The following is a 26,791-nucleotide window of genomic DNA, read 5'->3' as shown; positions in this document are numbered from 1 at the left end:
GCGTAAAGAAAATCATAGGGGCACCCCCACAGACACACTTTGCAGACCTCGGCAGTCCATCCCAGAAGTGGGGTGGGTGAAGGCAGGTTGGCGTGGGTGGATAGGTGGGGCATTTTTTTAGTAGCTCCCTCAAAGGAAGATGCGCTTCAAGTCTTGCAAAAGGATAGGGAGGTGGCCCAGGCCTGGGAGTGCGCATGTAAGGGTTGAGGGGAAGGCCTGCGACGACCGAGGAGGGGTGAGGGCTAAGAGAGAGGATCTCCTTTTTGGTTCTGTTTGAGGTGTTGGGGTCGCTTCTCAGAGGGGTCAGAGTCGCAACTCAGTGGCCACGGGGCCTCGGAGACAAGCGCTCGCCCCTCCCTTTCTCCTCCTCAGACCTGCGGGCTTTTGTTATGCAGATGGCGGCGGGAGGCTGAGCCAGGGAAGGAGGGGTTGCTGGGGAAGGAGGAGACGGAGAAGGGGAGGGAGGAAAGTACAGCTCGCGCGACCAGCCTCCCCTTCCAACGTCACATTGTGCAAGAGACAAAACCCGGGCGCGCCGGAGCTCACACGCGCACGCACGGCAGACGCCCCGGTCGCCTCCTCTCTGTTTCTCTGCGCGATAGAGAAAGCCGGCCCAGCTTTGCTTCGCCGAGGACGCGGAGCTCAGCCTGCTCCCAGCGCAGCTCAGAGCCAAGCCAAGAGGTGAACCCAGCCGGGGGACCACCTTCTTTCTCCGCTGCCTGCCTAACCGGAGACGTCCCGTTCTATCCCATCCCCCGCCCTGAACTCCGATCTCTCCCCACCCCACCCCTTGGGGGTTTCACGCGGACAGCGCCCCGGAGCCCAGGGCGTGTCATCGGGTTTGGAAACCACGTTTCAGCACTTCGGACAGCGCCCCAGGCTCCCGGGCTCCTTGGGCTTTCAGGATGGCGAGCCTGCAGCAGGGCGAGAAACAGCTGTTTGAGAAGTTCTGGAAAGGGACCTTCAAAGCAGTGGCCACTCCGCGTCCCGAGAGCATCATCGTCGCCAGTATCACAGCCCGCAAGCCAATGCCAAGGTAATGAGCTCGTTCATGAGTTAGGGACACTGGGAGGTTCCCCCCTTTTCTTGCCTGTGCCCCAGAATCTTGACGGGTGGACGCAGGCACCTGGAACAGGGTGTCTGGACTATGCCCGTCGTACCCGGTATCTCACGCCGGAACATGAGAAATTATCGCTTGTGTAAGGAAGAGGCTATTGAAAAGGAACAGGAATTCTTTGACGGGGAACAACACTCCCACAGACTCCGCACCTCCTATTCTAACCCCCTTGCTTTCTTAGGGTGGGCGGTGTGGCTCGGGGTACCTACTTGACTGAAAACTTTTCGAGCTATCGCCAAGTACATAGGTCAGGGAAGCAAAGCAGTGGTTGATTTGAGGTGTCAGGGGATGCTGTACAAGACATGAACTCGGCTCAGCCGGTGTTCAATACAAGCATTCTAACCCTCAGCTCAGAAACTAGCAGGGCTCTGAACATTTCAACAAAAGCCCATATGCTATTCTCTCAGATACACTCGCTCCAAGCAGCACCCTCCTCCGTGCCTTAGCCTAGGCTGCTGGTGGTGTTGAATTCTTTCCTTTCCAGCACCCAAAACCAAAACTCTAAAGCTCAAAGTCAGCATGAAGATAATATTGAAAGTTTTACTTTATTTTATTTTTTGAAAGGATCTGGTGGCTTTGAACTTTGGAATGAGTTGGGGTGCTGGAGCAGTAGTTTAAAGAAAAAAAAGACAGGAGGGGAGAGGAAGGGAAGAAATACAAAGGCAGGAGAAAAAAAGAAGAGAAAAGGGGGTTGAGGGGCACAGAGCCTTCCACAGCAGAGAAAAACCCAATATTTTCCTAGATCGTTAGATTCAGAAGACTTTGAGAAGGCTGTGCCCTCTGTCAGAGAAAATCGAGGCTGTATAAAAACTCATCTCTTGCTGCTGCTGGCTGAGTGGTTCTGAGAGTTAAAGGGACGATGGGGGGGGGGGATGGCGCACACAGGATTGATTAATCCTGGCAGGCTGCATTAGGGACTGGATGGGAAACATGTCTGGGGAAAGAGCCTCTGTCAGACGCCTCATCCAGCTCCAACTAACTCTGAACTTCCCAGCAAGTATGGGGTCAACGAAGGCTGCCTGGAGAAATAGATCCGAGAAGAGTAAACCCACATCCAGGAACTTTTCTTTGTTCTGACTGATGCTCAAACAGGTCTTTTAAACAAATGGAGCATCTCATGTTGGGCGGAATGGGTAGACAGGAAGCAGGAAGGATCCGCAGAATGGAGATCTTGTAAGCTGAGTGGACTTGTGCACACGAGAGGGGCTGGGAGGCCCACTGATTCTGCCTGGAGAGGTGTGGGGGGGTCTAGGGGTGCACGTGACACCAGATGTCATTAGAGCTGGCACTGTCTGCTTGCTCAGAGGTTTTTGGTGGAGAGTTTGACGTCAGCGCTTTTACGTCCCTGGTCTTCTGCCACCAGCTTCACCTCCCTGCATCTACCGTTGGCACATCAGTGCTACAGTGGTCAGAGAAAATGGCCTTGCAGGTGGGACCAGGGGAAATTTGTCTGGTGGCAGAAGTGTTTGGTCCACGGTCTTCTATTTTAGGGGCACACAGGCAGGAAATCAGGTTCTTGCTGTTGTTTTCATTTAGACGAGTGTCCCTAATATTACCATGCTTGGAACCTTCATGGTTCTGCCTGCCTGTCTGTCTGCCTGTCTGTCTGATGTTACCAACATACCACTTTCTAGCCAATAGCTTTGATCATATGACTCAACTGAGAGACATCCTAGTCTCCTGCTTTTGTTCATTTTCATTTAAGTTGCGTGTGACTTTTAAAGAGTTTCATGGGCCCTCGGTATTTCCTCACTCTTGATATATTTTAACGTCCTGGAAGAACACCTTTGAAGTTAACGTCAGAGTTCCATAAAGCTCTCGATTGGTATTATACAAGAATACCCCCATGTGATTGGCCGTTCCTCTCTGTAGAGCACGTTCTGGCTTGGAGATGTTTTATCTAATCCAGGGTGGAGACTTCAGGGAGCATTTACATCCAAGCTCCCAGAAAGGAGTGGGCTTAGTTGTGTTTCAACAGACTGACTGTAAGATCCGACCCAGGCAGTGGCGGTCAGTTCCCGGTTCCCTTCCAGCATTCTGTATTACTGGAGGAGGGTGGAAATGTCACACTGCCAAAGTCAAGCTCTTAGGAGGAGGACGGGAAAAGAGACTCTATAGGTAGTCGCTTCATCAGAATCCCGTGACTCCCTCGGAGGCAAGGCTTGTTCTTGTGAGACATGTTAAGCTGTTTGAGTCAAGCCCAACTCAGTCAGAACCCTGGCACAAGTCACTGTCCGTGGGCAGATGGGGGAGGGGTGGGGTAAACCACCAGCCAGTCTCGCTGGTTACACACTTAATAGTTGATTGGAGATGGGGGGTCCCCTCCTTTGTATATTGTGACTCTGTGGCTGCAGACAAATTAGCACTGGCGCTGAGGTATGGGTTTTAAGTTGTTGATTTCACAGCAACATACACACATCAGACAACTGCTTCCTAAGCAGAATCCCCCTTGGCTCCTCCCTCCCCCCCCCCCCGCCGCTCCCCCTCCCGTGAGGCATTCTTGATGAGGCAGAGTTTTAACATGTATCAAATTTCTAGCAGATGTCTGGCTCAGTCGGCAGGATGGCCAGCCGAGCACAGGGAGACACCGCCACTGCCACCCCGTGTACCATCGCGGTTGCTTCTGTGCTTCCTGGAGCAAGCACCAGACAAACCCAGGTGCTGTCCTGGAGCTGCCGAGCCTTTACCTCACTTCACCTGCTTGTCAGTTTGAAACTATAAACTGTACCCATGACCATCTCAGTCAACGCTGAGGACTGAGCCATGCTCTACCTCTGGTGTGTGTGTGTGTGTGTGTGTGTGTGTGTGTGTGTGTGTGTGTGTGTATGTGTGTGTGTGTGTGCCTGTGTGTGTTGTACAGTCTCTACTGGATAAACCTTGGTCCTGGAAGGAACTTCGTAGCGGCTAAAAGGAAACAGAAAGTCTCCAGTTCTGGTTCATTTCACCCTCAAATCAGGCTAGCAATCGGCCTTACGAAAGTTCAGCTCAATTGCTTTGAAATTAATACACATCGGATCAAGTAGGGATGACTCCAGAGTTCCACATCCATGTAAGTAGCTTAGTTTCTTTCTCTTCCTGATACTCTGATAAAATAAAAAAATAAAAATAAAAAAATAAAAAAAGCAAATCTGAAAAACCATCTCAAGAGGGAAAGGGTTAACTTCCGCCTGTAGTTCATCATGTAAAACAACATGGTAGGAGGTCATGGGGTGGGAGCTTCAGGAAACTGATCACATTGAATCCATAGCCAGGAACAGAATGCTAACATTCGGGTGCAGCCATTTTCTCCCCCAGCCTCAGCCCAGGGAATGGCGCCACCCACAGTGGTGGTTTTCCTGCTTCGATTGTCCTAATCAAGAGCACTTCCTATATACATGCCCGGAAGTCCACCATCCTGGTGGCTCTAGCTCTCACCAAGTTAACAGCTGAGATTAACCACCACAGAAGGCTAACTTTTCTCTTCTGGTTATTGAGTTGGGGGCAGGGGAAGGGGGAGGCGCAATGAAGAAGTATCTGAGTTTTGAAATGATCTCTAAACACCTTAGATAATAATAGCCTTTGGTTTGTATAGGTGACATTGGGAATTGACAGTCTCAAACTTTTTGATGCCATGCTTTCACTCTGAGTTTTATCAAGTCTGGAGTAATTATAGAATTTCTAACTCATATCAAGAACATCTTAAGAGTAAAATAGGAAACCCAGGCTTAGGGGTGCACCCCTACAGACCCAGCTCTCGGGACACCGAAGGAGGATAGTGAGTTCACCATCAGCCTGGATTGCATGGTGAGACTCTGAGGTGTGTGTGTGTGGGGGGGGGGCGGGGAGGTGAGGAAGGAAGGGAGTGTAAGAGAGAAACCAAGAGAGGGAGAAAGAAAAAGTTTGCTTCCCTGCTGCTGTTATAAAACCCTGACCATATGTTACATTGGGAGAAAGAGTATATTCCCTCTTATATTTCCAAGTCACACTCCATCCCCAAGGGAAGTCAAGACTGAAACTCAAGGCAGGAACTGATGCAGAGACCATGGAGGGGCGCTGCTTACTGGCTTGCTCCCCGTGGCTTGCTTAGCTTGCTGTTTTAGAGAACCCAGGACCAGCAGCCCAGGGATGGCCCTGCTCACAGTGGGTTGGGTTTCCCCCCATCAATCATTAATCAGGAAAATACCCCCCACAGACTTGCTCACAGGTCAGTCTGATGGTGACAATTTCTAAATTGAGTCTCCCTCTTTCCAGAAGACTCTGGGTTGTGACAAGTTGACAGCTGAAACCATAAGGTGGTGGTGGTGGTGGTGGTGGTGGTGGAGAGAGAGTCCAAGACAAGGTCCAGTGAGGTCAATCCTCACCCTATAATACCTGACAAGGACCCCCCTCACCCCCACCCCAGGAATCAGTTAAGATCAACAACATTAGGGAGTTCTCTCATCCCCACCAAAGAACACCATTACATCTAATGGTCCCTTAATTCCTTTGTTAATTTTCTCAGCCTCAAAAAATGTTTGTACCTAAGAAGTTCCTGATCCGCAGAAGCTAGCCTTTGAAGCCAGCCCAGACCGTAATCATCATATCAATAAGCAGTCAGAGCAGGGGACTTAATGAACGTGTAAAAAATCATTTGAGGTTAGCATATGAATTGTTTGCAGATGAGCATTTGTTGGGGGTTAGAACGGCAGCCCCTCCTCCCCCCTCCCACCCACCCCCCCGCTTAAATAGACTGTGTACTCCCCTTTCTATTTGCTTGGCAAGTTATTAATTTTCTTCGAAAATCCCTTCCATGCGGAATACTCCAGAAGCCTACTGGAGCCCAGTCCCTGTCCAAAGGATCATAAATTCCAAACTATTGGAGGTTTTACTGCATGAGGGGAAAGATGGCCAAATTGTAAAGCAGGAAAAAAAAAAAAAAAGCCTCTGAACCATTTAATTTGAGACTCCCCTTGGTGACAGGCAATCAGTTCACACAATTGTGCTTACTCCGTCTTTGGGATCAGGGTGAGGGGCATTTGGATAGTGCCTTACTGACAACCCGTGTTGAAGAGCCAATGTTCTGAGGGTCACAGAAAATGCTTGTTCTGGCAATGAACACAAGCTCTTCTCGGGGAAGGGAGTGACTTTGCTTGGGTCAAACATTCCCCAATCTGAAAGATTGAAATTTGCTGAATGGCACAGGGGTTAGTGGCGGGGGACCCTTTGCGACATTACCTCTGTGTCTGCTCGACAACTGCGGTATCTTAAAGAAGCATAGTGGGGAGATGTTCAAGGGACATCGGATGAGTTGTTGGAATATACGAGGTTCCAGTCTGGAGAAAGCTGAGCTCTCTCTCTCCCAGTCCCACCTCTATCTGACACTCAGAGGATTCTAATCAATGCCATTGAACCATATTATGCTACAAACAAACTCACCCTCCTGTCAGAATGAGGCTCGCCAGATAAAGATGTCTGGCTGGCTCAAGGAAGAGGCATGTGATCCAGTAGAGGTCAGGAGTTTAGAGCGAATGCCATCGGACTTGTGGGTCCCCATGGACTGCTACTGGCAGGCTACCCTGTAGTGGGGAGCATCCCTCCCAAACCCTAATTTCTGTAATAAGTCCCCGGTAATGAACCTTACACTCCTCGAGTACCTCAGGTATGGTACAGGATCACAATAGATTTAAAAAACCTGTTCCCGTTTTCTGGACAGCTGGATCTGTTCTTCCTGCAAGGTAGAATAGGGGCTTAGCGAGAGTTCTTCAGTGGCTTGTTATTAAGACTCTTCTAAGGCATGGAAGGATGCTCATGGCGGGTTCAGACTCCCTGGCTTTGCATGTTCTTCATGCCAAGGCTGTGAGTATGTATGTCTGTGCCTGGTCTCTGTCTGTCTGTCTCTGTCTCTCTCTGTCTCTCTCTGTCTCTCTCTCTCTCTCTGTTTCTCTGTCTGTCTCTGTCTCTCTGTCTCTCTCTGTCTCTCTGTCTCTCTGTCTCTCTGTCTCTCTCTCTCTCTCGTGTGTGTGTGTGTGTGTGTGTGTGTGTGTGTGTGTTCACAGATACACATGCACATGGGTGTATATGTGTGCACACAGGAAGCCAGAAGACTAAGTTGGATGTTGCTTTTCTTTTCTTCTTTTTGAAACAAAGTTTCTCACTCCTCTAGAACCTGCCCGGTCAGGTAGACTGGCCAGCCAGTGAGCTCCTGAGATCAGCCTGTCCCTGTCTCTCCAGCACTGAGGTGACAATGTGTGCCATCAGACCTGAGTTTGTTATGTCATTGAGTGCCCCTGTTTATTTCTGCATGTGACTTTGCAGCTTTCTAAAGAGACGGAGCTCTGCGTCTGTGTGCAGAATCTGCCAGGCAAAGGAGCCAAACCCATGCTTCTTACTACCTACAAACACGGTGGCTAGGAGGCTGCTGGCAAGTGACACCACCTCAGACCTCGATTTCCTCATCCATAAAATGGGGCTAATAATAGCAACCACTTCAAAGAACCCTTGAGAGGACTGAATGGGCTCATTTATGGGCTGCACTGCCTGCTTGGCACATGGGAAGAGCTTCTTCTGTGGTAGTCCTTGTTATCAATAATAAATCACAGTTTTTATTATTCCTGCAAGCCAGGCCCATCAGGGAGGAGAAGTTGAATGAAGTGTGGCTTCTCTCAGTCAAGGGCTTCATAATTTTCAGAAAAGGAGACTCTGAGTAGTCGGGTTTATGTACTCCAGTGGGGGTTGGGAAGGAAGCATACAGGGGTGTGGTTCAAACAGGGAAGAGAGACAGCCAGTGTGGCACGGGGACACTTGCTCATGCCTACAGTTCTCCCTAAGTATCTGACCCATTAAATGGATATGGCTTCATTTTTTTTCCCTTATTTTAATCTGCCAGTGAGATGTGAGGAGGAGGAAGAAATGGGGCCTTTGTGCTCAGGAGGGTCTCGGGGAGTAAGAGGAAGGCCATCACCTGTGGGGGGGTATCATCAGTGGGGAGCACCACCTGTAGAGGGCATCACCTGTGGGGGCATCACCTGCAGGGGGCATCACCTGTGGAGGGGCACTGGAAGGGAATGGCTCATATAACACAAAATCTCCAACTTCCCCGCTGTTGGCTCAAGGGCACTGTCTCTGGTGTGGGCCATTAGGTTTCTAGTCCTTCATGGTCTAGATAGCTAATATAAATGCATTCTGTGTTCTTTGAGCAAGCAGGGATGGTTGGGGGAGGGGTGGCAGGGAGCCCACAGCCATCTAACATTAGCACTGCCACCCTGGGAAGAGGAATTCACAAAGCAAAAGCAGCTGCAAGCCTGCAACCGTTTTTATTGAGATACTACACAGTACGGTAGCAGCAATCGAGCAACAGGAAGTCCCTGCTCTTCTGGAAGAGAGAGAGAGAGAGAGAAAAAAAAAAAAAAAAAAAGACCCAGAATGAAGAACCAAATAAATAAGCAAATAGAAGATCGGGTGATGTTTTGGGGGTGTAGGGTGAGGGGAAGAACCAGTTTGTGGATTGTAGTTGGCAGGAACCTGGATGAGATGGAGCAGGCTAGAAAGACAAGTGGAAACAAAGTATCTGGTTGAGAGGAAACAGGCCCTGGGGTGAAAGCTGCTTGAGCCATCTGAAGAGCAGGAGAGAAGGAGCTATAGAAGCCTCCCAAGATGCAACAGGATCTAGATCAAGGGAAATCTTGCGAGCCTGGTAAAAAGACCCTAGTCCCTCAACTCCCAATTCCCCCCAGGGGGTGTCTGTCCTAGCATCCTGGGTCCCTATTTCAATTTGCTCCTTTGGGCTTCTGCCCAGACTCTAAGGCAGCCAGGGGTGGCTCTGAACAGCGCAGCTCCTGCCAGTGTGAAAGCTAAGCAGTGAACTTTCCAGTCTCGCTGAGTCTAAGCTTGACCCATCAGATTAGGACACTAGAAAAGATGTTATTTAGGCGTCTGAATCCTGGTGATAAATCTCGTTCCCAACGTGGCAGGGGGGATGAGTCTGGTGTATGTCTCATGGCCTGGTGTGTGAACCTCAAAGGTTCCTTGCACTGGAATCTCTCTCTCTCTCTCTCTCTCTCTCTCTCTCTCTCTCTCTCTCCCTCCCTCCCCACTCCCACCTTGACATCTTGCAGAGGGAGTTCCCATACACTTCAGCACTTCAGCCTCTGCCCGGAGCTCTGTGAAATAAAATTCCGAATTAAAATGTCATAGAAACAAAGCCAAAGCAAATACAGGTATGAGTGGAAGCCTAAAACATTTATTAAGTAATTTATGTCTACATGTGTCTGTTCAAAACAAATATTAAGATCCTCTGGACATAGATGTGTCTCGGGCAGAGAATCCCTTAGTTGGTGGATTCTCACAGTTCACCCACCTATGGGCCACTGTTCACTGGCTTCCTTAAAAGTTAAGCTTAACCAGAGAGCTGGAGGTCTGAATGGCAGTTACAGGTCCATCAGAAGACAGGCATGGGCCAGCGAGATGGCTCAGTGGGTAGAGGCACTTGCCTGATGGCCTGAGTTCAGTCCCCTTGATCCATACTGTAGAAAGAGAAAACTGTGAGTCAAATAAGCTTTTTCTGCCTGTGAGTGTGAATAACTGTGGTGTTTGTTACAAAGATGCCAAGGTGAACAATCTCCAAAAGTCATCAGTTACAATGTTTCTTCAAGGGACTCGTTAGAGACCAGTTTGAGCCAGAAGCCAGGGATAACATCTTTGTGATCCTAGAACTCACTACAGGAATTAAGTGTCTGATGATGAGTAAGTCAAACGCACAGATGAGAAAAACAGAAGCCACAAAGGGGCAGCCCCAAAATGTTAGGGCTGAAGAGTCTAGAGGCCTTTCCATGGCTCCGTTTCCAGGTTGAGGAGACACATTTTAGAATGTGCTTAACAGCAGGAAGCATATGCAATGTATAAATACATGTGCATATTGACGTTTCATTATTCACCTGCTGAGATGTGTGTGTGTGTGTGTGTGTGAGTGTGTGTGTGAGAGAGAGAGAGAGAGACAGAGACAGAGACAGAGAGACAGAGAGAGAGACAGAGAGAGACAGAGAGAGACAGAGAGACAGACACACAGAGAAAAAGAATAAGCCCTTGATCTAGGGAAATGGCTCAGCAGTTGAGAGTATGTATTGCTCTTACAGAAGACCCAAGTCCAGTTCCCAGCATCCACATTGGGTCGCTCACAGATGTCTGTAACTCCAGCTCCAAGGGATTCAACGCCCTCTTCTGGGCTCTATAGGCACCTGCACACCATAGGCATGCATCCCACCACACAAACGTGCACATAATTCAAGAGAAATACTTTTAAAAGAGGAAAGCTGAGTGTAGTGGCACATACCTTTAATCCCAACACCAGGGATATAGAGGCAGGTGCATTTCTGTGAGTCTAAGACTGCTTTCATCTACACAGTGATCTCTAGGTCAGCTAGAGCCACATAGTGAGTCAGTGAGTCTCTCTCTCTCTCTCTCTCTCTCTCTCTCTCTCTCTCTCTCTCTCTCTCACACACACACACACACACACACACACACACTGTCAGCACCGTGGTCTCTGGTTTGAATGAACATCTCTGTTGTAGTCAGTTGACCAAACACCAGTCCTCTCTTGCCACCCCAGGCCCCTCCTGTCCCTTAAAAGTCTCTTGTGGCATATGCTGTCCACTGACCGACCTGCGGACCCTGATGAGATGCTCATCTGCCCCAGACTGTGCCCAGCAGAACAGATGAGCAGCTAGGCTGTTTCAGGCATCAGGTTTCATTCAGCACTTCCAGGAGACAATGGGCTTTTGTTTGTCCAGTTCGCTTGCCCAAACCTCCCTCCCACAGCCAGGTGGCAGGTGATTCTGGGGCCCTGTCCACTTCCAGAGATGGGGTAGGTGTCTGAGCGCTGGTCCTGCGTGGAATGGAAGCCATGTTACAGGATATTTGGAGCGAAATGATGAGAGACCATTATCATCCTTGTGCTTTGTACCGCTCAACCCTTTATGCCCCTCTGTCACCTTACTGTGGCGATCAGTCCACAGCCAGAGGGCACATTTTAGGAATTTAAACATAGCCTCAGTAATGTAGGGACAGAGAGACACAGAGCAAGGACAGCACTTAAGGACACATCAGAAAGAAATTCTAAGAGCTACGTGCCACTTGGCATCCAGTCCCAAGACATCACGAGGCTTGGCGGTCCTTGGGGAAAGAGGCAAAACTATTGATCCATCCTCCTTGTACAAATAGGCACAAGGAGCTTAGAGCTGTGGGGCAAGTTGCTTGAAGTTAGACTGTGCAAAAACAGACACACTCTTCCTGCCGTTAGTGCTGTCACACACACACACACACACACACACACACACACCACTGTGAGCGTCCCCTTAGTCTTTACAACAGTAGATATCAATTTTATGTCCATTTTACAGGAGAAGACACTGAGGTCTTACAGTGTTTGTTCCAAATTTGTTTTCCCACCCCTCTGAGTTACAAAGTCTCTAGGTCCTCTAGTGCAGACCTACTGAGCAAGGGCAGAAATGACCCAGACACTTCTAGCTACTGAACAGGCTGGATGCCAGAGCGGCCCCCGCAAAACATCAGGGTGTCTGCTCTGCTCATGTCACCATGGTGAGGACCAGCATGTAATAAATCAATTCATCAATCCTCCTGTAGTGGTTTCAGTCCAGCAGCTGAGAGGAGGGTCCCAGTGGAGATGGAGGTATTGCTTCCCCTGCCCCCCATGAGATCTCAGGATGAAGAGGATGCCATGGAGATCCCAGCTGTGGGTCAGGTGACTTGCTTCTAAAGACATCTGATGTTTGCCACCCACACTTGGGTCCCAGGTGCCACTGCTATAGCCCTCCATATCGTGTGCTCTGTGTCCCCAGATCTCTGTCCACCCCACCACAGGAAAGCCTGAGCGCTCATTCATGAAGCAGATGTTCATTAAGTGCCTGGGGGTGGAGGTGGGGCATGCAGCTGGGAGAGCTCCGGTCCTCTGGGTAAAGCACTGTGTGGCTATGAGCATGTCCTTAGCTACCCCTGAGCCCAGCAGTCTAGTCTGTTACACAGAGATGGGGCAGTTGATTATTGACCCTTGGTGCGACTTGAGTACTGGACATGGCTGCTCTCTGCTACTCAAGTTCTTGTCCAAAGAGAATTTGAGTGTGGATGAAAGAGCTATGTAAGACACAGTGCTGTTTCCCCCTGATCGGGGTAAACCTTCAACCCAAGAGTTCTAGAGGTCTATCCTTGACTACAAAGGTGGAGAAAGATAGTCATGGGAAATGTCCAAGCCACCCAGTATAAGGAAATCCCCATCTCCCCACACCCAGGTCAAATAACGTGATCGTAACTACGGGGGATAGTTTTTGAGTACTTCGGTATTTGCCCAACCCTAAGCAAAATGCTTTATCTGCAGTCAGCCATCCTTTAAGACAGCTAGGTACTGTGAAACTTTGTAGCTAAGATCAGAGAGGTGGTTTACCCAAGGTCACAAAGCTTGCTAATGTGCAAGCTAGGGCTTGAATCTTAGGCTGGTAACACTGTCTGGAACACCTGCTTTGCTCGGCAGACACAGGAAGGAAATTGGGGCACCAAATGGAAACACAAAGCTCCATCCTGCTCCATCGTGGTACCACAGTAGGGCACGAGAGAGAGCACATCTCAGGACATCACTCACTGGGCACTGCCTGCTGCTTCTGTTTGGGGACTTGCCAGTTTGATGCTACATTCATGTCGTAGCCTAAGCAAGCTTTCCAAGGAAATAGAGACAAGGAGAGTAAGTTTTAAATGAGACTACTTACCCCAGGCTAGCTCTCCTAGGCACAGGTACCATCTACCCCAGTCTAGCTATCCTAGACCCAGGCATTGGGCAGCTGTGGTAAGTTTTCACATATATGATTTCTCATGATTGTTGAGAACTTGGTCCAGCCCTTATTTAATTTCTAGTACATTCATTCATGATACATCTTATATCCATCACCTAGTTATCCATCCAACTGTCCTTCCACCCATCTATCTTTCATTCATTCATTCATTCATTCATTCATTCATTCATTCATTCATTCATTCAATATGCAAGAGAATTAATTCTCCATGTATTCATATTTCCAGACTTCTCTTTTTCTATCCATTCATCCACCCTTTCATCCACTCATCCATCCATCCATCCATCCATCCCTGTACCCTACTGTTCACCTATCTATCCATCCGTCTGTCCATCCATCTCCTCACCCATTCGTCCACATACCCGTCTCTCCATCTTCCCATCCAACCGATACTAATTGCGCGTCCACTTTATTTAACTAGTTATAAGACGTTAACAGTTCAGATCATCTGCTTCTATCTTCTATTCTCAAACTCTTAGCAGCCAGGCTCCGTAGGACACGGCTGTAATCCCATCGCTGGGGAGCCTGAGGGAGGAGATTCGGGAGTTCAAGTTTAGGCTAGGTACAGAGCATGATGCTGTCTCAAAATCCAAACAGCAGCTGGAACACAGAGACCCCCAGAGACCCCCTGTTTTCTTTCTCCTCTGGGTTTACTTTTGCCCTGAAGATTTCCACGACTGTATTTATTTCATTCCTGTCAGAAACAAACAAACAAAAATCACAGCATTTGCCATGGTCCTTCTCCTTAAACCTGTGTCAAGGGATTTCACATCTGGCTTTCGGTTGCTCACCTATGTCCTCACCCAGCATTGATCTCCTATCACAAGCAAAGCCTAGCAATTAATAAAACTCCTCCATTCTGAGGTTGCTTACACTAGGGTCTGGGAGACATGTTTATAAATCATTAGCTCTGAGAGAACAGACTGGCAGTCACCGCTGTCAGAAACAGAACCGAGGAGGCCACACCTGAAGCGAAGTGACTCATGGAGCCTTGGGAACCTTGAAGGTGACACTTGGGGCTCAAGCCTGTCACCTGAACTCTCACCTGTCTTCATGTTGAGCCCGGCAAGGTGTGGCCTTCACCAGGTTGGTCAAAACCTCCGTTCTCACACATGGGATACATTTTTTGGGGGGAAAAGGAGACAGATGGTGTTAGCTGTGATTCATATTCATTCCTTTTTAAAGACGTACTTAGCTTTATGTTATGTGTATGAGTCTTTTACCTGCATTCACATACCATGTAAATGACTGGTGCTCACAGAGGCCAGAAGAGGGCATCAGATTTCCTGAAACTGGAGTTATAGACCAGTGTGAGGTGTAGGTGCCAGAAGCTGAAGCCAGATTCTCTGCGAGAGCAGCAAATGCTCACTAATTAGTTATCCCTCCAGACCCGTGGTTCTTGACCTGTGGGTCGTGACCCCACATGGGTCTCATATCAGACATTTACATTATGAGGGTCACATTTACATTATAATTCCTAACAGAAGCAAAATTACCATTGTAAAGTAGCAAGAAAATAATTTTATGTTGGGGAGGTCACCGCAGCATGAGGAACTGTATTAAAGGGTCGCAGCCTTAGGAAGGCCAAGAAACACAGTTCTTGACCTTCACGCGTGTCCCTGACCAGACTTAAACTCCAAGATGACATCCGGGAGAGGCATAGACCCAGAGACAAGGTAGACAGTGGGGCGAGTAGACATTTCTTAAGCCCCAGGGTTTACTGTCCATTCCCACTTATTTATACGCACAATTGAAAACAGCCTTCATATTGCAAGTGAAAAGTTCAGAGAGGTTGCTTGCCCAAGGTTGCCCCAGCCTGGCAGAACTCGAGCCATCGCCTATCAGTTGAAACATGTTACCATGGTGATATACATCATCCCTGCCCCAGTGGCACCTGACTGGTCCCCCCCTTTTTCTCTCCATCTCTCTCCCTCTCTTTCTCTCTCCCTACTTAGAAGCAATCTCTTTGTTCAGGGGGCTCTTCTTCTTTTGTGTTTCTTTGAGTCTGTCTCCTAAGTGCCCCCCTCCCAAGGGCTTCAGGGCTCCTGGAAAGCAAACACTTGGATGTGTTTACATCCTTCCTGTCTGCAGCCTTGACACAGCCTCCCTGGGCAGAGACAGAAGAGCCATAACCTGACTAAGGGAGGGAAAATAGAGAGAGCAAGCAATCTTCAGAGGCTAGGATCCCAAAAGCATCACCCCACTGCTCAGGCACTAGTCTCTAAGCCCCGCCCCCAGGCCTCTGAGACTGCATCTCCAGTGTGAAGAGAAGGATGCATGGATGTAACCAAGCTTCGGAGCAGAGCCGCAGTGCAAAGCCACACCCCGGAGATGCCAGGCATCCAGCTTTCAACCATCGCTCTCCTATCCAGTATTCTTTTACCCGAGAGAGTCAAGTTATCTGGCAATGAGAAGTAACTTCTCCAAGATAATTAACAAGGGTGCCTACATCTAGCTGGCACCTCCCGCACACACCTGAGCCTGAGACACACAGCTCAGCACCTGGGGAGGTTAGCCCAACACCCAAGGAGAGTGCTCCAAGAGGAAGGAGATGTTCCTTAGGGTGACCACATACTGAACTATGTGGTTAAAAACAGGATGGCAGAGCTCTGTAGATGGTCAACTAATCATGGCTGCCAGGAGCACTGTGTTGGGGTGGCTTCTGGGGCTGTATCTAAGATCGATTCGTGATGTCTGTCACTGGTGCAGCATAAGGAGGCTGTAGTACGCTGTCTAAGATCGATTAGTGATGTCTGCCACTGGCGCAGAATTAGGAGGCTATGATGCACATGATAGGCATCTCTTTTTTGGAGAAGGGGGTGTTACTTTGAGGGCTCATATCAACCGGTCACTATCAAGGAGCCACCATGCAAGCTGCTGATGCCATGCTTACTCATTCAGTATCTTACTTAATGTCCATTTCAGGAAGAACATTTCCCCACCACAGCACGTGTTGCAGAGGAGCAAACAGTATCTCAGGAGGCTAGATATCGTTGGCCTTAGGCTAAAGAAGCTAGTCAGTGGTTAACCAGCTCTGATAATTACTGTTAAATACATAAACCATTAGGCTGAGAGATAGAAGTGTCAATAGAGAATCATAGTGGAACGTCTTAATTGCTGGGAGGATGTATACATGCGGCCAAGGGTCTTTGTCTTATTTATCTCCACACTCCCATCTCAGCCCAAGGCTCAGGGAACAGCTCACATTTACTGAGAACTGTGAATCTACAGTGTTGAACACACCAAGGTGGAATCAGTGTGGGTGAGGACTCGGAGATAAAAGGACGTAGTATGCATGCATGGGGAAAGCATTTACCTTGGTGTTTGGCATACTCTGGGTGGACAATAAGTGTTTATTGAGTCTTGTGAGAGCTGGAGAAGCTGAACGCAGGCCAGTATTCAGGAGACTTGACTGTCTTGGAAGAGGGGAGGCATAGTTTGAACTCTGGTGGGGTGTGAAGAGCCAGGAGAGCAAGCAGAGCACAGGGCTGCTGAGTATGAGGATGCTGAGCCGAGAGCACACATTTCACAATCTCCTCAGGCGAGTGGTGGAGGACATGTCCTGCATCCAGGCACTATTTCTGGCTTGGTGTGCTGCCAGCAGTGTGCTAGGGAGTTGCAGAAGTCAGACCCACTGCTGGGACCCTGGACCATCTAGTCTGGACCATGCCAGCTTTGTCTCACCTGGAGCACCTGAGTATCATGCAGAAGGTGTGTGTGTGGTGGGGGGGGGGGGGAAAAGTATAAGGCAGAAATTCTACCAAAAACTATTAACCAGAGATATAGTATATCACCCATCAGCTAAGTGTGTGGGGGGGGGGGGAGTATGGGCTCCTGGGGCCTGATTCTCTCTTGCTGCGTCTTTCCCCAGCTGTGTCCTGCCTGTGTGAAGCTTAAGGGTGATTTATCTTATCTGCAGAATTGTGCTGTGCATTTTTTAAAGAGCCCCAAATTGTGGAATCATTGGGAAAGGAGGGGGCTTGTTTTTCCTTTCCATCTCTGAGATGAGAAAACTAGGAGTTATTTATGAAAACAGCCATCACACCAGGCGTTGTTCTGAGTATATCATGTGGGTTCATTCGTTTAACTCATAATACCATAGCATCCTCCCCCACCCTTGCCCACACAGTAACAGTAAATAAAGATTAAGCTGGGTGTGGTGGCATATGCCTTTAATCCCAGAACTGGAGAGGCAGAGGCAGGCAGATCTCTGTGAGTTCGAGACCAGCCTGCTCTACATAGAAATTCCACGACAGCCAGGGCTATTTAGCGAAACTCTTACTTTTAAAACATTTTTAAAAATAATGCCAAGCTCTGGGAAGGACCCCCCCCTTCTGTGCTCTGGGCTGAGCTTTGTGTGCGGCACTTTGGCACACGACATAGTGCACCAGACTTGTGGAACCTGAGAGAACAGGCCAGGGTGCTTTTACTGTGTGATCTCACCCCGTCAAGCCTGAGTTTTATCAGCCACAGAATAGAATCTATCAATCTCTCCGCAAGGCTCCTGTGCAGACTGGAGACATCAAATTGGGAATGAGCCCCATCACAGGCACACATCAGAGATGGGCACTGCACCATCGAGACCTAGCCACACACCTCAGGCCATCTTCCGGGAGTAAGCAATACTTCTCAGACTGGCTCTCCTTAAATATAGGCATGAGCCATTACCAGGGGACTGGCTGGAGTTGGCCTTGTCATCTTTAACATCCACTTATATTCATCACCCCCCCCACACACACACACATACACAAAGCCTAATAACTCCCTGGAAAACCAAACACTGGAACCAAGAAACCACACACATCCTCAAAGTATTAATAACCGAAAGCTGCAGACCCCATGTTTTCGGTGACTGCTTCGTAATGACGATCCCGGGGTTGTTGGTCTGCATTTGTTCGACCCTCGCACAGGCTACAGCTGGGTGATGTTGTTCTGAGTATAAGAGGCGTCTCCCAGACAAGCGCAAAGGAAGGAGAGGGAAGGTGTGTGTGTGCCCTTCAAACACAGATTCTGTGATTATAAACCATTCAGCCATGTGGAGCCTTGCCTTGGGCTGTAATTACATTTGCTATGAGTTTTCTCAAGAAGCAGCTTGAAACAGGGGCGACTGGACCGACTCTAGTGTAAGTCAGCACTTAATGTGATCTGGCCACGGGACCCCAGCCTCATCCCCCAAACCTCTGATGTCAATTCCCGGTGTTGCCATTATGACAAGAAATACTCTGCATCCGCGTGAGGTGCCTCTTGGCTGTGTACACACATTTGGACCTGGTATTAGTCAGGGTTCTCTAAAGTCACAGAACTTATGAGTAGTCTCTATATAGTAAGGGAATTGTTTGATGACTTACAGTCTGCAGTCCAACTCCCAACAATGGTCAGCGGCAGCTGTGAATGGAAGTCCAAGGATCTAGCAGTTGCTCAGTCCCACAGGGCAAGGAGGTGAAGAAGAGAGAATAAATCTTCCTTCTTCCAATGTCCTCAGGTAGGTCTCCAGCAGAAGGCGTGACCCAGTTTAAAGGTGTGTGCCACCACGCCTTTAATCCCAGATGACCTTGAACTCGGAGATCTCCCTGTCTGTATCTTCTGGAATTCATAGCCACTATGCCTCAAGATCTCCATGCCAAGATCCAAGTCAGAAACTTGTATCTCCCAGACTCCAGATTAAGATCACTGGTGAGCCTTCCAATTCTGGATGGTAGTCAAGTTGACAACCAGGAATAACCACTACAGACCTAAAGCACACATATAATCATGCGTTCTTTGGTACAGAGAGTAATAAAGGTTATGTGACATTCAGCCTTGTGACGAGACCGGGACAGTCAACCTATTCACTCTGCTATCTATTAAATGACTCATGGGAGGTGGGGTGGAGTAGCATACACAGCCTGGATACACCGGATCAAGGAATGGTTCAGGTCCCAGGTAGAATTAATGAGTTGACTCATCTGAGTGGGGACTGAATCTGATCCTGAGGGCTCTGACTTCATCAGAAGGCTAATACATTGATAAAGTCACAGCTGTTAGTAGATAGGGTCTGGTTGGAGACAGTAGGTCTCAAAAAGCCAGGCTTTCTGGAAACTCCTTACCTTTCTGCTTTCTGGCCAGCATCTTTGTTCCATGAGATCTCCCTCCACCCCAGGCCCGTCACAACAGAGCCAGGCATAGACTAATTCCTCGGAAATATCAGCTCCTTAGAGACCTGGAGCTCAGATACACCTGTCTTCCTTTTTAATTGCTTATCATAGACATTTGTCCCCCCTGGGAATAGGAGAGTGACTGACAAACCTTATCAGGGACACAGCCTTTGCCTCCATCCCATTCTCAATGACAACAGCCACAGCTGGAGCTCTAGGTCATCCAGATGCAGTGACCATCTGTGAGTGGCCGGCTCTAGATGCTAAGGGAAGTGGTTCCCACACTGAGAGAACTGGTCCCCGACCCTTGCAATGGAGGGCAACTGTTGCCTAGTGTGAGAAGCCAAGCTGGTGGGAATATGAATGGCAATATACCCAGAGTTTACCGAGTGTTTATTCAATTATATAGCTTTACCCTCACATCTTCATCCTACATCTTCATTGTCTTCCTTCTTCTGTTGAGAAAGCTGGAGACCAGAGAGACGCTGCTGCTCACACAGGATCACATAGCTATAGGCAGTCCAGCAGAGGGCTAACATCTAGCCCTGGTTTCATAAGCAACATGTCACAGAGAGGTTTATGATCTCTGCATTTGCCACCTCTGGGTCAAGGAGGAGAGACATGGGGGAAGATGGGCAGGCTCCGGGTACCATCGTGGTCAAGAATCAGACAAAGAAATGGAACCAATCCACTTGAGCCACTTCCTCTCCCCACTCTACCCTTCCAAGCTACTGATGTCCTCCAGTCGCAGGCCACAGATAGTTAGCTCAGAACCTCCCTGATACCATCCCACCCTGAGTTCCAGCCTCTGGGGCTCCGCGACATCCTTAACCCTTCATTCACACAGGCTCGCTGGTCCTTCTGCAAGTTCCCCAGGAGGTCTGAGTCTGCCTTTTCCATGTGTCCCCTCCACATTTATTTCTCAATAGTCTTGGGACTTCCACCGTCCTTTCCTTTTCAAAGACCCCATTGTGGTGAAATGCTGAGGTAAGGGGGCCTCAGCCTCCAGTGCTACCAGCCCCTGGCTGTCATCTGCCTCCTACAGAGAGAGCATCATTCTCTGACACGTGATCCTCCTTTGTGTCCACACCTCTAACAGAGCAGATGCGAGGGTCCCCACAGAGGCAAACTTTCTCCCAGCTTGCCCTTTTACAAAGATGCAGTGGGTTTGAAGCAGCTGCTCCTGACAGCGGTGTGTTCTGGGAGGCCTGGCTTTCTCTGGATTTCTGTGCCACTCAGATTTCTTTTTCTAACCCGTGGCTAACAGATGCTGCCAGCACATCGATTTTGGCAAAAAGGTACATCAGAACCGGAAGGACTCCAACAGACCTGAGACTGTCTGCAACCTGCTTCATGAGTTAGTTCACCTGGGGAGTAGGGACTGACAGGCAAGATAAAGACTGTGCTCACTCTATAAGGATTCCCCCAGATTCACTTAGCTTCCTGTTGAGGGTGGGGTGGGGGGTGGGGCGGGGAGCCTGAGCAGCAGAAACCAGAGATAGTGTACAATACTCGGAAAGAAGAAGTCCTACCAGTTGTCCCCAAACCACACCGTGCTTCTCCCGGTTCCTGTCCCTTCTTCAGTGATATGAGGCGTGTCCCCTCTATGGCCACTCCACTGCATTGCAGTGACACTTGGCATGTGCCCAGAGATGAACAAGCCCCATCGGTGGCTCCTGCAGCTTGACGTGACCATCAACTCCCCATGACAGATCACAAGACCAAGGCTCACATGATGGCCATCACTTGCTGAAGGACACAGCTTTAAAACAGGGGTGCTCCATTGACTGCCCATCTATCAAAAAATGGGACCTTGGCTTCTTCAGGCCACAGTTCATTGGCTTCAAGCTCTCTGCAAAGAAGTGTTCTTCTCAGAGCCCCTGGCATCCCCCACCCTCCTAAGGCAGACAAGGTTTGGGGAGCCCCACAGCAGGCCCCCTGTAGAACTGATATTGCTTATTTATTTATATGCTTATTTCAAAGTAGGCTTTAATGCAGCTGCCACACAAGGCAAAAAAATGGGTATTAAATGAAATACTACATACATCGGGTGCTCAAAGCAATGCTTACCACAAAGCGAGCGGTATGTGTTGGCTTTATTATTGTTTTTGTGGCTCTTTTATCACTAGGTAAACAAGGTTAAGGGCACCAGATTAGAAAACAAGAGGACGGGATTCCAAATACACATACACGGCTGGCTGGCTGGCTTTGAGATTCGACCTGACTCCCTTGCTCAGCATTCTGACTACAAATGAGCTGTGTGACCTTGTGTAAAATGCTTAACCTCTCTGAGCTCTGTTGCCTCATCCTGCCAGATGGGGCTCACGGCCGCTGACCCGTCTACTGTCCAGGGAAGTCGTGAGATTCCAATAAGCTAATGGATTTGAAAGAGCTTTGGAAACAAGGATACACCGGAGGAATTTGGAAGATTACTGATTATTGTGGTGGCCATTTCTACCTCCTGGTGCCTTGGCTAGCCCATCTGTTTGGGGTAGCTTTCCCTACCCTCCCTTCTCTTGGCTGTCAGTCCTGAGCTGCTAGGTTGACATTTGGGCACTTTCCAAGGTGTTGATCCTCTTCCACCTACCTCTCAGCTTAACTCCTTTCTCCCCAGTCTTCTGGTCTGCGCAGCAGCTCTGATGCAGGCCTGGTACTGGTGACAGCGCGCCCAAGGAAGAGGGGCTAAACGCTGGCCCCACCACCTTATTCACTTCCTGGGGCTCAGAGTGCTGAAAGCCATGGGCTTTCCTGCTGTGGACAGAGCAGAAGCTGGGGTGGAGATTCGAAATCGGTTCCCTGAGTTCTTTTAACACTCTTTGCAACACCTCTGGCATCTGGGCTTATTCCGAGGGCATTTCTGCCTGGGGACAGGGGCGGGCGCACGGGGGATATGGAGGCATGGGCTGTGTGTGTTCGGGTGGAGTGGGCACCTTTCCCTCAGGAGTCTGAACTCTTTCCCAAGAGTTAGCTACTTGGGCAAACAACTGTGCGCCTCTGAGACTCAGCGAAGTCGCTCTGCGATGAGGGAGGCGACCATTAAGCTGGGACCACAGAGCAGGGAAGCTCGGGTGACCCGCCGCGGTCGGGGTCACAGAGGCGGATGAGGCTGCAGGGGTGGGGGAGGGATGGAAGGGAGCAGCCAGGCGCCCGGGCTGCAGACACGGAGGCCAAGGCCAGGGAGCGTGTGGGCTGCTCTGTGGGCTGAGAGGAGCCTGCAGAAGGCAGGGTCTGCCAGTGATTGGCAGCAGGCCGGCTGGCAGATGGTCGCCTAAGTGGGCCACCCCAGGGTCAGCTTTATGGCTTTGTGGGTTAACCGTTACGTCCCCAGAAGCCCCTGGGCCTCTAGGAGCTTTGATTCCAGCCAGAACCAGACCGAAGTGACTGGGTGGCCAGCAGAGTTGTGGACTCTGGTTCTTCCTAAGGCTCCTTGACCCTATGCTCAGATCCATCCACAGATCGGCCCTGGCTTTGGGGGGACACCCCGGGGTGCAGAGTCAGGCCCACGCAGCTGAATAGGACAGGAGAGGGGGAGATGGCTGATATGGTCAGCTTTTGTTAACAGTAGCTTTGTAAACGCTGATGTAAAAGAAGAGGTAAAGATGTCATAATATCACATGACTCGGGAATATCTCTTCTTATTTATTTCTTCCCGTGCACACTGTTCCCTAACCAACGTGGAAGAGGGCACTTAGAATCATTTGACAATACAGGGTGAGGTATTGCTTTGGAGCCCCAGCCCCCTAATAGTTGCTGTGCAGCCTAAACTGGTCTAGAATCCACGGCAACCCTCCCGCCTCCACCTGCCAAGTGATGGGATTACACATGTGAACTACAATGCCCTCCTCGTTTATCTCACCCACCATTTTTAACACCCACGTAGTACTCCATGACACATCTGTAGCAGAAAAAAAAAAAAAAAAAATTCACCCAACCACCATTGCTACCGGACCTCATCAAGACACAGAGGAAACAAACTCAGAGTGGCTAGGACATTTGCCTAAGGCCACACAGCTCTGTGATCTCAGCCTGAGCTTAAATTTTGGTCTCAGGATGTGAAATTCAAGTTTCTCTCTTTATTTGATTATTTTAGGGTAAAACGTGAGGGTTTAGAGGAACTATTTCTTTAGACCTGCCTGGCTCCCATCCCACGCTAGGAGGGAGCTCTGAAAACCCCTGCTTATTTTGATTTGCTTAGCTAAGTCCTGAGTAAGAATGGCAGCCTATCCTTACTGACTGTGTGGCTTTAGGCAACCCGAGTCCCCTTCTCTGCTCCACTTTCTTTGTCCATAAAACAAGGCTTGTCAGGCCACCAAGAGGATTAAGCGGGAATCACCCTAGTGTCTGGTCCACATGCAGTGTTCAGCTGGGAGATTAATGCTAGTCATTCGATGGTAGAATTTTTTTTTAATATATTTTCAGCCGCAAGAATGTGAAGAAGATTAATAAAACCTAATGCCTATTAGTATTGTGTAAATCTAATGTTATTTAATGGCAAAAAAAAAAAAAATTAACAGCGCCTCATAATATTCCGGCCGGAACAGGATTAGCTCAAGCCTCCAGCTGCAGGATGGAAGCTGGCCTTTCTCCTCTTTAGGCTTGTGGGAGAGGCAGGTGCTGCCCCAATTATGTAAGGGTGAATCTGTCTTAGGCCCTGTGGGTCCTGCAGAGCATCCCCTCCTCTATCCGGCTCTCTGGCCCCTCCCCCACCAGCCGGAGCCAACTGGCCGCCCCTCCCCCCTCCAGCACCCGGCCTTTGACACTAATTGATACGGAGTTTCCCCCCTCTAATCCCGCCTGCGCCTCCAGGCATCAGGGGGCATCTGTTTGGTGAGGGGAGGAGGAGGCAGGGCCGACAGCCTCCCTCCTGTCTGCCATCTGGTCCCGTCCCCTCCCACCCCTCAGCACTACCAAGAGAAATCTGTAATGAACCCACAGGGTGGGGTGAGGTGGAAAGCCTGGTGGCCCCGTACACAGACGGGAATGCACATGCACACACACACACATACACACACACACACACACACAGATTCACACTCGCACTTGGATTACTCCAGGTTGTAGACACAATCATTAGCAAAATCTTAGAGCCTTCGCTCCTGGGAGGCAACAGCCTAACTCACACTAGAGAACTAAGTACCCCATCCCACTCCCCAGCCTCAGCACCCTGGCCCTTGGTCCACTGTGTATGTGTGTGTGCGCGTGTGTGCGCGTGTGGGGGGTGGCAGGGGGACGGGGCAGGGGTTGGCAGGTAGTGGTAGGAGAGCTCACCGCCTAGGAAGGCATGGGTGTGCAGACTGATTGGGGCAGGGCGTGGACTCCCAGGCTCCAGCCTCTAAAGAGGCAGGCCTCTCAAACCCTGGGCAGAGTAAAGGTTTAGAATTTGCAAAGTCCGTCTTTTCCCTGTATCCTGAGCCCCCAGCTACACTCACTAACAGCCACAACCCATATCAGGAGTTACGGTAGAGTTCCTGGGCTCTGATTGGCTGCGTTCCTTGCTTGCTGTAAGGAGCATTCTCTATCACCTACCTCACACCTCTTTGAGCCTTGATTCCTCTGGACCGCTGCGATTGGATACCAGCTCTCAGGGAGGTTAACAAGAAGGGATATCCCACTGCAAAGGCACCTGCCTACTGAGTGCTGTATGCCAGGTGCTGTGGCAGAGAGAAGACAGGGGTAGGACAGGCGCTTGCTGGATGCAAGCCTCAGACTAAACATGGGAGAAGGTGAGTGAGTGCAGGGCCAGGGAACTGGAGGGGTAGGACAGGCGCTTGCTGGATGCAAGCCTCAGACTAAACATGGGAGAAGGTGAGTGAGTGCAGGGCCAGGGAACTGGATTTCACAAGCATCTTTCCTGGGGCTCCCCCTTTTCCTTCTTAATTCTCCGGCTTCTCAGCTTCTCACTACAGAAACCATGGAGTCTTGGGTGGTGGGAGACTATTTTCTGTGTGTAGACAAAGCCTCACGGCCTGTGCCGGGCACACAGTAGGTGCTCTGAAAAGGCCTTCTGAGATGATTTGATCGCATCCACACACAAACACACACACACACACACACACACACACACAATGTATATGTGTATATACATATATGTATATGTGTATACATACATATATACATATATATGTGAAACACACACACACACACACATATATATATATATATGTATGTATATATATATATATTGGTCAAGGATGAAAAAGCCTGGCGAGTCCTGCAAAAGTGAATTGACTTGTGGTTAGAACCGGTATGGCCTCCATAGACTCCAGTGTCTGAATGCTTGGCATTTAGGGAGAGGCACTATTAGGAGGAAGGTGTGGCCTTGTGAGAGGAGGTGTGGCCTTGTTGGAGTGGGTGTGTAGGAGTCCCATGCTCAGGCTCCGCCCAGTGTGAAAGACAGTCTCCTGGTTGCCTGCTGACTTCTGATTAAGATGTAAAACTCTTGACTCCATCTCCAGCACCATGTCTGCCTGGATGCTGCCATGCTTCCTGCTATGATGACAATGGACTGAGCCTCGGAAACTCTAAGCCAGCCCCAATTAAATGTTGTCCTTTATAAGAGTTGCCTTGGTCATGGGGTCCCTGCACAGCAATGAAACCCTAACTGCGACAGGATCTTTCATATTTAGCCCTCCAGACTGGCTAAAACTAGAAGGTGTGATACCATTCTGCTTTGATGTGGCAACAGGCATACACATGCCTGGTGGGAGTATAAATTAGGATGTTTGGGACAATGGTATCTCAGCATTTATCAGGATTAAAACTCAAGTCTGCCTTCTTTACGGCCGGGTCTGGATGTGAATTCCAGTGGGAAACGAGGCCTGTAAGAGGCTCCTGGAAGCTGTGATTGTCATGAAGCCAAAACCATAAACAGTCCCCAGCGCTGTCTGCTAAATAAGCAGAGGAGTACAATGTATCAGTCAAAAAGAAAGCATTTGGACAAAAGGTTATCACTCAGGAGACCAATAGCATTCTGCCTAGCTGGCAATAGGACTCACTAAAGGGCGCCACGTTTGTATGCAAAGACAGGTAGAGGTCATCTGGAGAGATGGCTCAGTGGTTAAGAGCACCTGCTGCTCTTCCAGAGGCTCAGCTCCCAGTACCCACGTTGGTGGGTGACTCTTGACTGCCTCGAATTCCAACTGGAGAGGATCCGATGCCCTCTTCTGGCTTCTATGGGTACCTGCACACATACAGCAACAACAATGATAACAACACACACACACACACACACACACACACACAAACACACACACACACACACACATGCATAAATATAAATAAATCTTTTGAGAAAAGCAACCATCCCACCGAACGTGCAGCAGGCAACTGAATGACTTGTCTCTGTGAGTTACATATTAATGCGAGTGTTTCACCATTCCCTAACTTCCCCCTCTATCTGTATACAAACACACCCCCACACAGATCTATCTCTATCTGTTTATCTATATCATCATCTATATCTATATGGAGCTTTTGTGGGGCAAGCTCTGACACATCTTTCTGGTGAGACAGTGACCCATGACAAGAAATGGAAAAGTCCTTGCTGTTGATGAGTGAATGTGTGTGTGTGTGTGTGTGTGTGTGTGTGTGTGTGTTCTTTTAAAAAGAAGAACTGGAGGACACATGAGTAACCAGAGTCAGAGTCCTCTGAAGCCTGGGCCTTGGGAGAAGGCCAGGCTCCCGGTGGAGGACTGACTGCCTCAACACTGCAAAATCTTTTTTTTTTT

General features: G+C 49.3%; 1 protein-coding gene across 2 annotated transcripts in view; it reads left to right on the top strand.

Moving 5' to 3' along the window:
- The first annotated feature begins 539 nt into the window (after window positions 1–539).
- Srrm4 (serine/arginine repetitive matrix 4) overlaps window positions 540–26,791 on the top strand; it is a 152,893-nt gene continuing 126,641 nt past the window's right edge. For both annotated transcript variants that reach the window (XR_003842969.1, XM_021186662.2), the window contains exon 1: window positions 540–1,036. Coding sequence is in view for 1 of the 2 variants with exons in the window: in XM_021186662.2 (XP_021042321.1) it covers window positions 906–1,036 (131 nt within the window). In the remaining variant the exon portion in view is untranslated. The remainder of the gene's footprint in view (window positions 1,037–26,791) is intronic.

Source organism: Mus pahari, chromosome 23 (assembly GCF_900095145.1).
Source record: "Mus pahari chromosome 23, PAHARI_EIJ_v1.1, whole genome shotgun sequence".
NCBI lineage: Eukaryota > Metazoa > Chordata > Mammalia > Rodentia > Muridae > Mus > Mus pahari.
The sequence above is the reverse complement of the archived record's forward strand: the minus strand, read 5'-3'. Positions and strand labels throughout refer to the sequence as shown.